General features: G+C 32.6%; 1 protein-coding gene across 5 annotated transcripts in view; it reads right to left on the bottom strand.

Annotated features, from left to right (window-relative positions):
- LOC108910921 (matrix metalloproteinase-14) overlaps positions 1-13,724 on the bottom strand; it is a 48,696-nt gene extending 34,972 nt beyond the window's left edge. For all 5 annotated transcript variants that reach the window (XR_001964484.1, XM_018715692.1, XM_018715700.1 and 2 more), the window contains exon 1: positions 13,376-13,724. Coding sequence is in view for 4 of the 5 variants with exons in the window: in XM_018715692.1 (XP_018571208.1) it covers positions 13,376-13,462 (87 nt within the window). In the remaining variant the exon portion in view is untranslated. The remainder of the gene's footprint in view (positions 1-13,375) is intronic.
- Positions 13,725-14,523: the final 799 nt, after the last annotated feature.

Raw genomic sequence — 14,523 nt, 5'->3', positions numbered from 1 at the left:
TAGGCAAGGTCTAAAAGGAAGATTTCATAAAGTGGAATATGAAAAGAAATCTAGAAAGAAAACTGTTTTAAATATGAGAACGAGAATATTCACTTTTTATATAAATTCTTAGATTTTCTAGTTTAATAAGTTTTGTATCTGCTGTCTCAGTATCTACATTTTCCACATTATCTCATTTTAAATTCCCACGTTTCTACTTGTGTCTTTTTTTACTTTATTTTAAGAGTATTAAGTTAATTCAAACAGATTCAAAAAAATTAATTAAAAAAATCTTATCAAATGAAGTTCGGTACCAGAAATCTAGGTATACAAAGCCTATAATCCCACAGACAAGATTCCTAACTGTTAATGTTCTACTCTATGGGTAGTACTGAATAACACCAACAATCCTGTATTCTTGCTATCCTATTATCACCCTTACAAAGACTAATCACATAAAAGACAGCTGCTACAAAGAGATCTTTTTGTTTCCAGAATTTACTTGGGACAATTATAAATATTAACAGAAAAAAATATTAATACATCAAATATGCGTGAAAAGCTAGATCAATTATAATTATTTTTCTATCTAAAAAGATATTTGCCCTTTTTACTAAGTTTATTTTAAAAAAACATACATTTCGTGATTAGCTCTTATATTTGTTTAAATCTATTGTAAAGGTATTAGCAAATTCAAATAAATTCAATTTGATATCAGAAATCTGTCCATACTTATCCTTTTCCAAATAATATTCTTTCTAAATTCCTTCTTATATTTCACATATTCAATACGCTCACACTTTTATTCCTCCTAGTCTTGTAACATTGTCTTACGACGCAATAAGATTTATGTTATAAATCCTTAAATAATCTACATTTATTTTACATTAAAATTAATGATGATTGATTTTAATAAATTTTCGTTTCTAGAAATCAAACTATTATAGCCAACCCGGCTGATCGACTAAGTAGGCACACCCTGTACATTTTCTGCATCATAATCGGTTACTGAACCCATTTTAAATCCATCTTTCGCACAACGGGGATAATACAAACAATTCCTGACGCTACGAATACAGATAAAAATCGACTGACAGATTGGCAGGAGCTTTGGTGAGCTGCCACACTGAACCTCATAAAATTTTGAGGTGGAACTGATTAGATAAGATTATCTTACCACATGAATGTAACATATACCTAAGGTATTTACAATGCGAGGTATTAAATATTTATTCCTCGACCGTTCAATTTAATATTCGTACGCTAACCCGAGGAGTGCTTTGGACTTGGCAAGGCAAGTGCTCAAAATACAGATCAGTGTCGAGTCCTGCATCACGCTTGACACAAGACGGTATTGTACGGCTGTGGACCATAAAATATTTCCAATTTAAACTAGAGAACTGTTGAAATTTTAGCTATTTGTATCCGGCTTCAGACAACGGTACATTTTAGACCTCCCTGTATCGATGTTGTAAGCAGCTATGTTTACTAGTTTTGTATTCATTAAAAAAAGTATTAAAATGCAAAAAATACAGCTCATGGGTAAATAAAATAACTAAATCTTTGATATTTTCAAGAAAATACTAACGTCTGCTTTTCGGAGACATAACATTATTAAACGTGTACAAATAGAATTTTGTTGAGTTACACTAATGGAAAAAATTGTGGGATCAAAAAAAAAATCTAAATTTTTGGCGATTTTTCAAATGGCTGTATCTTTGATAAAAATGGTCGTATTGGAGTAAAAAAAAGCAATTTGAAGCTTGAAGTTTCTAATTTTTGGATCTTGTAAAAAAATTTTTTCAAGTAACATGTATCGCGCAATATTAATGAATATCATGAAAAAATTTTTTTCGATTTTTGGTGTACGGACTTGAAAAAAATTTTTCCAACTTAACCACCTTACGGATTAGATAGGTTGTTCATTTAGCTTCAATTTCTTTTGTTTTTGGTCTCGATACGATCATTTCTCGCTGAGCTATCGGACTTTGAATGAAAATGGATCATTTTCTCTTTGTTCATCGATATATCAGAAACCAATGGTTGCACAGAAAATCGACGGTGGGTTTCAGAAACTTGAATGAATTCTCTACAAGGTCCTGGCACGGTTTTTTAGAAAAAAAATTTTTTTTATCCTTAACATGACTGAAAAATCGTAAAAATAGGACTTTTAGGGGTCTTCTAGTAAATCACGTGCCGCATTGAGAATATTGGGAAAATGACTAATGTTAAGTATGCCTTTTACAGGTCATTGTACCCCTAAAAGCCCTACAGAGTTTCAATTCGATCCATCAAGCCGTTTTTTTGTTTCATTCGATTGAATTTTTTTAAAATTAAAGGATCACGTTTTTTTGCCTTTAAATGCTCATAATCTGTAAAAATATGAAAAAAACATTTTTGCCCTGATTTCTTTTACATTCTTATTGCAGAAAGCGTGTGAAATTATGAAAAAATTTTTTTTTTAACCGATTTTCAGAAATTTCGCAAATCCGCCGGCATTAGCGTTACCCAAAGCGTACCACGTGGAGGTTGCACGGTTGGATTTACGCTTCTTTTACACACGTGCGAAAAGCGTTTGAAGTTATTAAAACAAAAAATTATTCAAATTTTTTTTCTACTGAAAAAAGGTGGTTTGAAAAAACTGTTTGTTTTAGTGTTCTGCAAATTCGGAAAAAGCGTCTTATGAATTCAGAAGTATCGCAGCAATAATCTCTGAAAAGGGTGTAGATCGAGGTCAATATTCGGTTAGGGGTATCAACTTTTTTAAATTTAATTAAAATTCGGTCAACATAATCACGAAATGAAGTAGGAGAATCGTGTCGAAATGCTTGGAGATTACTAAGAGAAATTTTCTGGAGTGAACCCAATGAAAAAATTTTTCAAAAAAATTGAAAAATTTTTTTTTTAAATATGACCATTTTTATCAAAGATACAGCCATTTGAAAAATCGCCGAAAATGTAGTTTCTTTTTGATCCCCTAATTTTTTCCATTAGTGTACTTTGTGTACTGTTTATTCAAAGCTTACATAAATGATTACAAGTCACGTAACCAGTAATTTTGTTTTGAAACAGTAGTTTTATTTCCTTCGCGTTACTAATTACTAATTACTAAAACAATAAGATCAAGACTACGTTAAAACGCAACATTACGTTTTACCGGCTCATGATTGGTGTAACACTAAACAGCAAGCGTTGGAAACATTTTACCGTCCACAGCTGTACCCCTTGAAAGTAAAACGTGTGCATACCACTGAATTTAAAACGTAACTGCATCCTTAAACAGCTTGCAGCGCTAGACTCTGTTTAACGCTCTATCGTCAAGCGTATTTAATGATATTGCCAGATAAAAATAAAGTAACATAAAAAAAGTAAAATCGCGATGCTATTGGGGTGTTGAAGACGGAGCAATCGTCTTGCTCTGATGGAGCACTTGCGTATTTTACGTCAGAAAAGGTGCAAAAGGAAGCGAATAGCACAGATCCACCGCATTGCATGATAATAGCCAAGGTTTTTTCAACAAAACAGCCAACCCGGAAATGGTAGAGCTCACCTTGGTTGATCCAAACGTACAGAGAGGAAATGCTGGACGGCGAATCTTTTATTTTCGGATATGGAATTTCAATTACTGATTTGAATCGTGTAAATGGGTTCAGAGTTGGCTGTGGCAAGAAATCCTTCAAGGACTGTCAACGCGTACGTGGACTGTGTTGCCGCAATACATAGATAAAATTATTTTATGGCGTTGATAATTACACCCGTAATAAATGGAATGTAACTAATTCTGGGGATCTGGTTTGTATTCAACGTGTCTATTTTTAAATTCGCCGTCATTTGTTTCGTGATAAGGGAAACGAATGCCTGTGTGTGTTGTCGATAAGGCCAAATTTAAATGGGAAAAAGTTTCGTAAACAAAATTTGTAATCGATATCTTTTGTTTTAAAGCAGGTAATCCGAAAAATATTTTGTCTAAATCCTACCTTAAGTGCAACCTTGGCTAAATCAAAATAAACACCAAAGGTTTTATCCAATCTTCTAAATAACGAAGAAACGAAGCAAATAAATAGTTTTTCTAAAAGGTATGGAGGATGGACATCTTAAAAAGAGATATAGATATAAAAGTTTGGAAGCATAAAGTCATAAAAGAAAGTATGAAATCAGATTTTTTTTTTTTAATTTTAGTACCTATTTGATTATAAATTTGTATTATAACTAGGTATATACAGAGTGGACCAGGTTTTAATTGAGGAACTTAGATAAAGCTTAATTTTTGAGTTGCAGGTTGTAGATAATAAAAAACATTGTCATATTTTCTCAAATATTTCTGAGAGCCAACAATTTATCTGATTTTCTAAACCCCAGAATTTCGATGCCACTGAGGTATTTTTAAAAATATTTTTAACGTTTTATTATTATAATTTTTAATGTTAAAGATAAACATTTTTATTTAATTTAATATTATATCTACCACACTGACAAGAAATTAAACATTTAAATAAATTGCAGTTTATGCCAAGAGGATCTGTCAAGGGGTTGACTAAATAAATTTAATTTTAGAAAACCACAAATGCCTCACTCATTACAAAGTAGATAATTGTTGACTTTAAACATCTGTGGTTAAGCAAAACTAAATTACTAAAATCAACCCCTTTTCTGATCTTTTTGGTGCAAGATATTATTTATTTAAAATTTCTTCTACTTTTCAGTGTGGTAACTCAACTCAATTAAGTAAAAATGCTACAAAATAATAATTACAGACAAAAATGAACACAGTTTCATAAATCGTAAAAAACTATTTTTTTTACAAAACTAAATCTATAAGTTTTTTGTTTAAAATATAATTTAAAAACAACGTAAAGGGTCAAATGTTACAAATAACATTAAAATATAAATTTTTAAGGGTATAAACTCCTAAAAAATCAAGTCAATAATTTTTGTATTTTTGATTGCATTATACAGGGTGTCCGCAAATTTCACCGACAACGTTTGACTGCACATTCACGACGATAAATAAATGCGATCAATTTTTCTCAAGAATGGCTTTCTGTAGGCGATTTTCTCAAGAGACAATATTTTCTTTAAATAAAACAACCTTTTCAATGTCCGACTTAAAATACGACCACTGTAAAAGTTTTGACCGCTAAAAGGTAGAGGTAACTAAAGAAAATTATCACCCAGTATATCGATTTGAGTAAATCTTTAAGAAATAATGATCCAGATAAAGAGTTATGAAGTTATTAGTTAAATTAGTTTTATTTTTGACAACTTTGAAGGCTTGTAACTAAAAAACCAAAAATTTTTTTTTCGTAGATCGTCTTTATTTATCGTCGTGAATGTGCAGTCAAACGTCGGTGAAATTTGCGGACACCCTGTATTTAGATCAAATTTCTAAGAAAATCCATAGATTGTTTTTATAAAACGAGTTATTTTCAATTTACAACGAAATTTGCTGTAAAATAAAAAAGATCATAATTTTAAAACGCCCTGTCCATTCTAATTCATAAAAGATCTTATTTTTTCTAATTAAATAAATCATTAGAGTCTACATTTTGCTTAATATCACTTGTTCGTTTTGACGCTACAGTATTTTCTACTTGAAAGTATAAAGAAATTAGAACACTGGCCCAAATACGATTCCTTGTGACACTCCTGCTTTGACTATTTTCATAACACCTTGCATAATATAAAATTCCAAAAGAATGTTACTAAGATGGAACTTTTCTCATCAAATAACATAACTGTGTCTCATATTCAGATTTCTTCCACTAAATTTAGGATCTTTGAACTAAGATTGATAAGTGAGTAGTAGGTTTTACTTAAACTTTTATTGAATTCTTATATATTTGTGCAACATACTTTGTATCTAACAAATATCTATCAAAAATACTTTTTTCACTTCTGGCTGTTTGAATTTCAGCTTTTTTATAAAAAGAAATTAATATGTTAGTCTCGACTAACTGATTCTGAACCGGTTAGGGGCTGAGATTGACCCGTATCCATGATTCTTTCACATGACAGGTAAAAAGAGTACTTTACAACAAAGCGGTTGACGTAGTTACTTAAATATCGTACATATAAAGTATTTTTATCTCGTTTCCCCCCTTTTTCGGAAGTTGGCTACCTCTTTCCGTGTGGCCCCGTACAGATTTCCCATAACGCAACGTGTAACCTGTTCGCAAACGGAATTATCCAGTATCGATTGCGCAACGACGTGTTTTCATTCGTTTATTTTTAAGCGTAAGTTCAAGAACGCCACAGCAGATAATCCGTAAATTTGCAGAAATCGAAACGAAAAAAAAACGAACAATGTAGTAGCAAATTGAATAACATATAACATTACTTTAGAGGCCAGACAAGCTTGACTTGCGAAATTTTTAGTTAATCATGCGGTAGTCTGTTTCTTTGATGGTTTTCAGAGGAAATACTCTTACTGGGAACTAGGGTGAGCTGTCGGGACAACGGTGTCGCAGATAGTGGTTTGGAAACCCATTTCCTCCAGGTTTGTTTTATTTCGTTGCAGGAAGTTCTAGGATAGAAGGTAAAGGCGAATAATGGCGCTCAAAAGTAATAACAATTACTGCAATAAAAACGTATCTAGTTTTCGAATCTATTATGAAACTATAATTCTAAAATATAAAATAAATATGCTTGAAAATAGTTAATCACTTTTTTGTAATAATTTATATTTTACTAGAAATCTTTACATATTTTCAAAACATATTTTGAACACCTCCATGCTTCAAAAATTGTACATCTTACAACATATCTAGAGTTTTTTTTTTTCAAAAATTGAATTTACACAAAGACGATAAGACGGGAGGGTGATCAGAAGCGAATTAACCATTCTTCAAGGGATTGAAATGGATTGATTTGTAGTTAGATCAAGTTATCTAGTATCATTTTGCTTCCTTAAGTGACGAGCCACCAAAAAATTATTATTTTCAATATCAGTGTATAAAAGCCATTCTTTTTTGCACAAACGATTTGGTAAAAAAAACGAGAGAAGTGACTACTTTTTAAAAGCCCTGTGAGCGCAATAAGGAGAGTTTACAAATGTGTCTTACAATGTTTTACCGTCAATCGAGCAAATTCTTATAAAACATTATAATTGCCACGATGTATATAGGCCTATCAAAACTGGAAAGATGAACAGAGGATATAGGCAGGCACACAGCTTTATAAGAGGGCTCAATAAATTTAAGACCAGATGGCTGCAGAGCCTTGGTCGGAATGACCCACCTTTTGGAGTTGGGAATGAGGTGGAGGACCATTAAAATCCTGACGTTCATCAAGGCGTCAGGAAGATTCAAGGAAGGCCAGAGAAACAATATTATAAACGAACTGTTGTCGTTGATGTCGCCATTATTGTTTTCAAAAGTTTGAATTAAAATATGAAGGCAGAAAAGTTTTATAGTGATAAGGTTGAGTTTTAAAAAAGTCCTCCCATCAGAAGCTTCAAAGAGTATACACGCGACAATTTCAACGATTAGTGTATTTAGAAGAATCTTAAAGTTATTTTTCAGAAAGAGCACATAAAACTATTTGGTCGGAATATTCTACGATGAAAAAAAGGTGTTAACAAAAACACAAATTTGTAAAGGAAGCATCCAGTAATACAATTTAATGAAGATAATTTTAATGAAATAATTCCTTTGAGTGGATTGACTAATAGTAGATATTTTCTAATTTTAATTGGTAGTAATTTTCAGCAATGCCAGTGTATGCGGAGGAGACGGATTTCATCAACTGAGCTTTGATGATGTAGAAAAGACATTGATTGATAACATGTTGATAGTGAAAATTCATCAAAACCAACAAACTTTTAAACTTTTATTATTGACAGCAAAACGTGGATGAAAAATATGATTGAAATTTAGCTTGTTAACCACTGTAATGGACTGCTGGTTTCTTCTGGGAAAATATTAAGCGAAATTGCTAAGTACCTTGCCCTTACCCAATCCGCAAGAGAATATGGGTCGCAGTTTTAGATGGCCATCTGCAACCATGCTTGTATATAGATGCAAGAAGATATGCTTTATATGTCGAAGAGATATAGTGGCTGGGAATAATTGGAGCTGAATAGAATGCTTGTTGAAAAATGTATTAAAAATGATTTGAATGTCTGGTGTAGGCAAGTTTTTGAGGCAAGTAAAGATAAATATGGGCTTATTTCTTACCTAAGACATAGAGGCCCCAAATAGTCTTTTTGTCGGTAGAAATTTTGTAAAACGCAGGTAGAATGTGACTTTATGATCTGTAGAAAAGTATAGGTATTCGCTACTTCTTTTTCAGTCTTTTTTTATGGTTAGGGCCAACTTACCCTACCCTTATTAGAAAGTCAACGCCTATATATATATATATATATATATATAGTCATTTAAATGTTGATCGGTAAAACTACATACAATCATTTCAATCAATTTTTTTAAAGAAATATAATATGATCCAAGTTGGTTCAATTCCATTGAAAAAAACTTAAAATAAGTCCCTTTTGCTTCCGGATATTCCACATATTTAATAAATGCATTATTTATGCGTAACGTAAATTTGTGATAAAAAATTAAAAATTTTATCTCTGTTGACCTAAATTTTTTGTCTCCAAATTTCGAAAACGTATTTAAAAGACCAAAAATTGCTGACAAAATTCAAGTGTTCCAATATGGTACCCAATAGGTACTTTAATTATACGGTATGGAATTATTTCGTTTCTTTAACCAACTGTGTCACGCCATATACTGTGCAGACTATTTTTTCCAAAGAGCCATTTTTAAAAGAATTTATCCAGATTAGGTCAGGCGTACGTAGTATATCGATTGCTTCTCTTGCTAACCTTGAGTTTCGCCAAATCGTATCAGCGAAGGCCTCTAAGGTGGGTAATTTCTAATATTTCCGAAATAACTATTGAAAATTAAACAATTAACCGTGAATCGCTCATTCACAACGTAAATTAGTTTTTGATATTGTGACACAGATATTGATCAACACGGTATTGTTTGAAGTATTGCCACAGAGTTGCCACATGAAATTGAATTCTTTTACAAGTGGACTTTTATATTCCACCACAGGCGACAGACCATTTGATATAATGCATTTACTAAAAGAAAGTTTAAATAGTTTGTAAACTATTAACTTTTTCAACCAAGGTATATAAAATTTCTAACGTGCGTTTTAAATTTTTATACGAAGTATTTTCTTTTATATAATATATGAAGTAAATTGGTTCTAAAATATTTTGAAATATGATTAATTCTGCTTAGAATAAATTATTTTTTAGTTAAACTAATTTTTAACTTCTCAACATTCATTGGCATCTTAGAAACTACAAAGTATTCATTTTTTTAAGTATACGTAATCATTATTTAATGGTTTGGGATCAGAATCTATTAACTGAATGAATGCACTTTACTCATCTGCCCACTAGATACAACTTTCCACGAAATTAATAATTTAAAAAAATGGATCAATATCACGTTTCAGGTTTTTCCATCATAACTAAAATAATTCCAAGACCTTTATAAAAATTCCAACTGATTAAATACGCTACATGAACACTTGGCAGCATCTTAAACTGATTAGTTAATTAATCAATTAGACAAAGGAGTTATTCAAAGCTTTACCACATTTTATTAATTTAGTTGGTGTAGGAGTTGTGAATTTACCGAGAATACATCTTGATTCATCAAAATATGTGTGCGCTGACTTCCAATACACTCGGAGTCAGCAATTACCGTTATACTTGCACTCTTTGACTAACTGATGACTACTTTCCAACTCACAACAACATAAACTACAGTATCGGTGATTCATCCGCCAAATAATTAATAACAAATAAGTAAATAATTTGTTACTTGGCGATAAAAGTCGAGAAATACGACACATTCGTGATAAATTTTGTATATGTCACAATTACTTCCTCTACTTATCTATATTTGATACTATCGACATATTTTAGATACCGGGTGTCCCGAAATTAGTGCAACAAAATTTGGTCATAGATTGTTAAGACATATTTAGGGGACCAGAATTTTTTATTTTTGCCAAGTGGTCCCCTCTTTCGGAGTTACAGCCCCCTGAAATCCGCCCTCAATAATAGTCTTTTTTATATCTCAGAGCCCTGTTGTAAGAAAATCACTAAATTTAGTACACAGGGGTTTTATGGCATGTGGAATCTAATAGTCCTACGGAATCCCCTTAACGACACTTTTTGGTGGTCCCCCTTGTCTTTGGAGCCAAAAAAATTTACTCGCATATTTAAATTTCTTAAAAATTATTTTTAGTCCGCTAGAAAGCTATTGAATTCTTTGTCTCTGGATACTTTTTTCGTAAAACAATGTTTTCGAGAAAAATGGCGAAATGTGATCGAATGCATATCGTGATTCGCTATTTTTTTCTCGAAAACATTGCGATTTACGAAAAAATATCAAGAAACAAAAAGTTTCTAAATTCAATAGTTTTTTGGCGAATTTTTAAGAAATTCAAATATGTATGTGACCGAAGTTCTTTTAGCTCCAAAGACAAGGGGATCCACGAAAAAGTGTCTTCAGAGGATTCCCCGCCAAAAAGCGTAGCACTATCAGATTCCACGTGTCAAAAAACCCCTGTGTACCAAATTTAGTGATTCTCGCATAACAGAGTTCTGAGATATTAAAAAAACTATTCTTAGAGAGGACCATTTGACAAAAATAAAAAATACAAGTGCCCTAAATTTGTCTTAAAAATATGTGACCAAATTTTGTTGCATTAATTTCAAGACCGGTATAATAAATTTTTTGAGAAAAACATTTTACTTTGTTGTTAATTTTGTAAGCATAAAAGGACATAAAAAGTTTTTAATGTATGGATAAATATATGGCAGTAAAAACATTTAAAACAATAAAAAAAAAAATAGTCCACGTAGCGATATCAAATCTCATTTAATATTTTTATATACAGAATCCTACTGTAAAACTTACTTTCAGTCATTCTACATTTAATTTCGATTTTAAATTGTTAACAAACAGAACTGTATTTTAAAGAAATATATTTTTATTTATAGGCTAAGTCTTCGTCTTCCTGTATCACGAAAATAGAACCATTTCCCTATTCATAACTAGGGTAAATGTTTGGAAAAAGTGTTTTTCTGTTTTTCTTCATATTCTTTATTACTCACTTCCTTATTACTCACTTTCTAAATATACAGAGGGTTAGTTAAACCGTTTAACTAAATTAAAATGCAAATGTCTCATAATTATGTATTTTATTTAAAAAATACACTTTATGTGCATACAATTATTATTTATAAATATTTACCAGTGACTGCAAAATATTAAAAATTAATATACATTGAACGTTAAAAAAAACAAATGAGTCAAATTTTTATATAGCCTTCAGTGAATGTTTAAGATACGGTTCTTATATTTTCCGTTTTAAAAGGCAATCATAAAGGTAACAATGTATCTAATTAAGTTTATTTTATTTTTGTCGGAATTGCGACCAGAATTAATATTTAAAACGAAACCTTAAAATTATATGACAACAAAGATATAATGGCATCTATTTATATTCAAATTGTTACTATTTTGTTTACTCTACGAACTTAAGCTGCCGGATCTAGACATCCTCGATTAGTGATGCGTTTAATGAACGAAATTTTTACTGGTTTAATGACTGATTGAACATTGAAACGCTGTTTAATAACCATGAAGAAGAAAAAAGAAAACATTTCCATTCCATCCGATGTTATAACCGAAAACAAATTGTTTTATATATCTATAGGAAACAATGGATGGCTTCCATATATTTTAAATATTTAACAGTAATAATGTCAAAAACTGAAGCAATATATCGTTAGCGCGTTTCAGTTGAAAGTAATTGGTGCCATTTCTTTTCCCGGTAATTAAATTAAGACAGTTAAAACCAAATTACATGTCTCAACACCCAAAAAGTGCTGCTACAACCGCAGTTACGATACGATTTTTCATGCTGACAAAAGTATACAAAATCAGATGTAAGAGGATGTGGTAATCTGTCTGCTACAGATGTGTAATACTCTTTGGAAACGAACCACTCGAAACTATCACCAATTAATTGCCAAACTATTCCAAGAACCAGTAATTTCTTATTATGAATAAGTCCATATCGTGAGTCACCCAACAAAATCGATTATCCCACCGGACAATCCTTGAAAACAAACTAAATAAACTCGTTTAAAAAATAATGTGATTCATATTTGTTTGATGTAACTCATTATCTCCGTACAGATAAAATTACTACCAAGCACGCGTACACAAAACGTCAATTTTCGTCCCAATTCCGTTATCTCCGCGCATCAAGGCTACGCTTTTTCGAATATCGGGAATCTGCTTCATTGTTCCAAAACACAATAGCTGAATGGAAACAAGTTTTCGGAACCCTGTGGGTGAACCGGTAAAGGTATATTTAAACAAACGATATCATAGGAGCCGATGCGCTAAGTGGCTATTTACTAATAATGCTATATTTAAGATGGACGTTGACCTCGTAGTGGTCATTATACGATATTTGGTGCTAAAATTAGAGAAAGAAACTGAAGAATAACCACTCGAGGTGACAAAGACAACAGTTCGATGGAAATTGATCGGCGTAACCTTGGAAATCGATTGGGAAAAACTGAGACAAAAGGTGTTACGAAGAACAATTGTCAAATTCTTGCAAATCTATGAGCTGATCAAAACTGTGTTTGATTTAAATTATTAAACATAAGATTAGCAGATACTGACAAAAATTTTTGTCATGAATATCCCTCTAGGGTTACATCTTCCCGTGAGTCATACAAATAATGCAAAAAACAATTTTGATTTGCCACCTTCTTATCACATTGTCTAAAGCTACGTTCTTATCAGATTGATAAGAGCCAGATTTGACTTGACACTTGCTCTATTTGTGAATATGATACAGAAATGAAAACAAAGTAACAGGTTGCTATTTAAGTCGATTATTTGAACAGGAATATATAAATTAGCATGGGTATGCAGCATGTACTGAAATTTTTAGGAAACCTACTTCTTAATTACGATTTTATCATTTTTTTCATCTAATAATTCAGAATACCTGCATATTTCTGATATTTTAAACACATGGTGCGATTTACTATGTTGGAAGTGGGACAATTTGAATTTTTTGTTAATGGCACCATAAATTTTGGAAAATAAAATTATGTAGCAATAAATTTATACAATCTTGTTTCTTTTTCAATAATCGCCACTTGTTGAAGACAAAATTCTTTGAATTTAATTTCTCTAGCATTGTGCATTGAAGTTTAACCCGTATCGCAATTATCGTTTATTTGCCAAACAAGTTCGCGTTATCTGGCATTTAATAATTTTAATATTTTCGAGGATCAGCTGACATTTGGGTGTTAGATTTGAAACGAGGTACTTACCAGGGCACTGCTATCACTGGGCGCTGAATTCGCGCATCTCAAAAGGCACAGAAGTATCGAAAAAACGGAAACTGTAACTGGGTGCATCGTGTCGCGATCGTTCTCTCGCTAGAACTGACTGTTTAGGGACGAGATGATATCTTATCAGGGCACGTGCTATCGTCTACCTGTCTGCCCAGATAACAAGCGCAACCGTGGACTATTTGAGCCGTTCTCTTCTCGCACATCCGAAATAAATCGCAGTCCTCAGACCAAACTGGATCAATCATGTACTGACTTTCAGAGATTTACTGAAACGATTGGTCTGGTCTAGTGTGCGAGGGACACCGCGGCAGCACAAAACCAAGCGTGCGAGATCACTGAAACTTTGCCGGCGAGCGCGGTGTGTTTATATTGCGCGGCGTGGACGTAACCTACCGCAAGGTTTTCAGCGATCTACGGGGGTCAAATCGCGCTTTATCGCGGTTTGCATGTTTCTTCTTCCCCCGGTATTGTTCGATAGTGTTTTATCGGGAAAAAAGCGGCACGCCGGCAGTTCAGAATACGCAATGGCTTGATTTGGTTTTTACGGTTTTTATTCGATAACAATGGACGTCGCTGACATAGTTCCATGTGACGTTTTACTTTTTGTGAAAATCAGAAGCTCGGGTGGTATCTGAGAAATCGAATTGGGGAAACAAAGCTTCCATTTTAAAAATCGTACTGTTATCAAAGTCGGCTACGCTTTGCTTCGCCTCCAATTTTCCTCGCTTCAAAAACTTGAGTGTAGTTAGCCCCCAAAGTTAACCCCCAAAACTAAATTAATAAAAATAAATATCTAACAATTCTATGATCATCTATGATTGTACTACAACCAAATTTCACCCACAAATTTACTTGTCCGGTCCGGGGGTGGAAATGGCGCGACTTATAAAGTCAGCCCCCTATTCTTGCTATAACTGTCCTGGGACCCGGACAAGACGAAATGACCTAAGGAATAGTTGAAAGAGGTGTACTGTAACGCATTTCCACCATCAAAATGACTTGTCCGGTCCGGGGGTGGAAATGGCGCGACTTACAAAGTTAGCCCCCTATTTTTGCTATAACTGTTCTCGGACCCGGACAAAACGAAATGATCTAAGGAATAGTTGAAGGAGGTGTACTGTAAC

Source organism: Anoplophora glabripennis, unplaced genomic scaffold (genome assembly GCF_000390285.2).
Source record: "Anoplophora glabripennis isolate ALB-LARVAE unplaced genomic scaffold, Agla_2.0 scaffold24, whole genome shotgun sequence".
Taxonomy (NCBI): domain Eukaryota; kingdom Metazoa; phylum Arthropoda; class Insecta; order Coleoptera; family Cerambycidae; genus Anoplophora; species Anoplophora glabripennis.
Note: the sequence above shows the minus strand (reverse complement) of the source record. Positions and strands in the feature narration are given on the sequence as shown.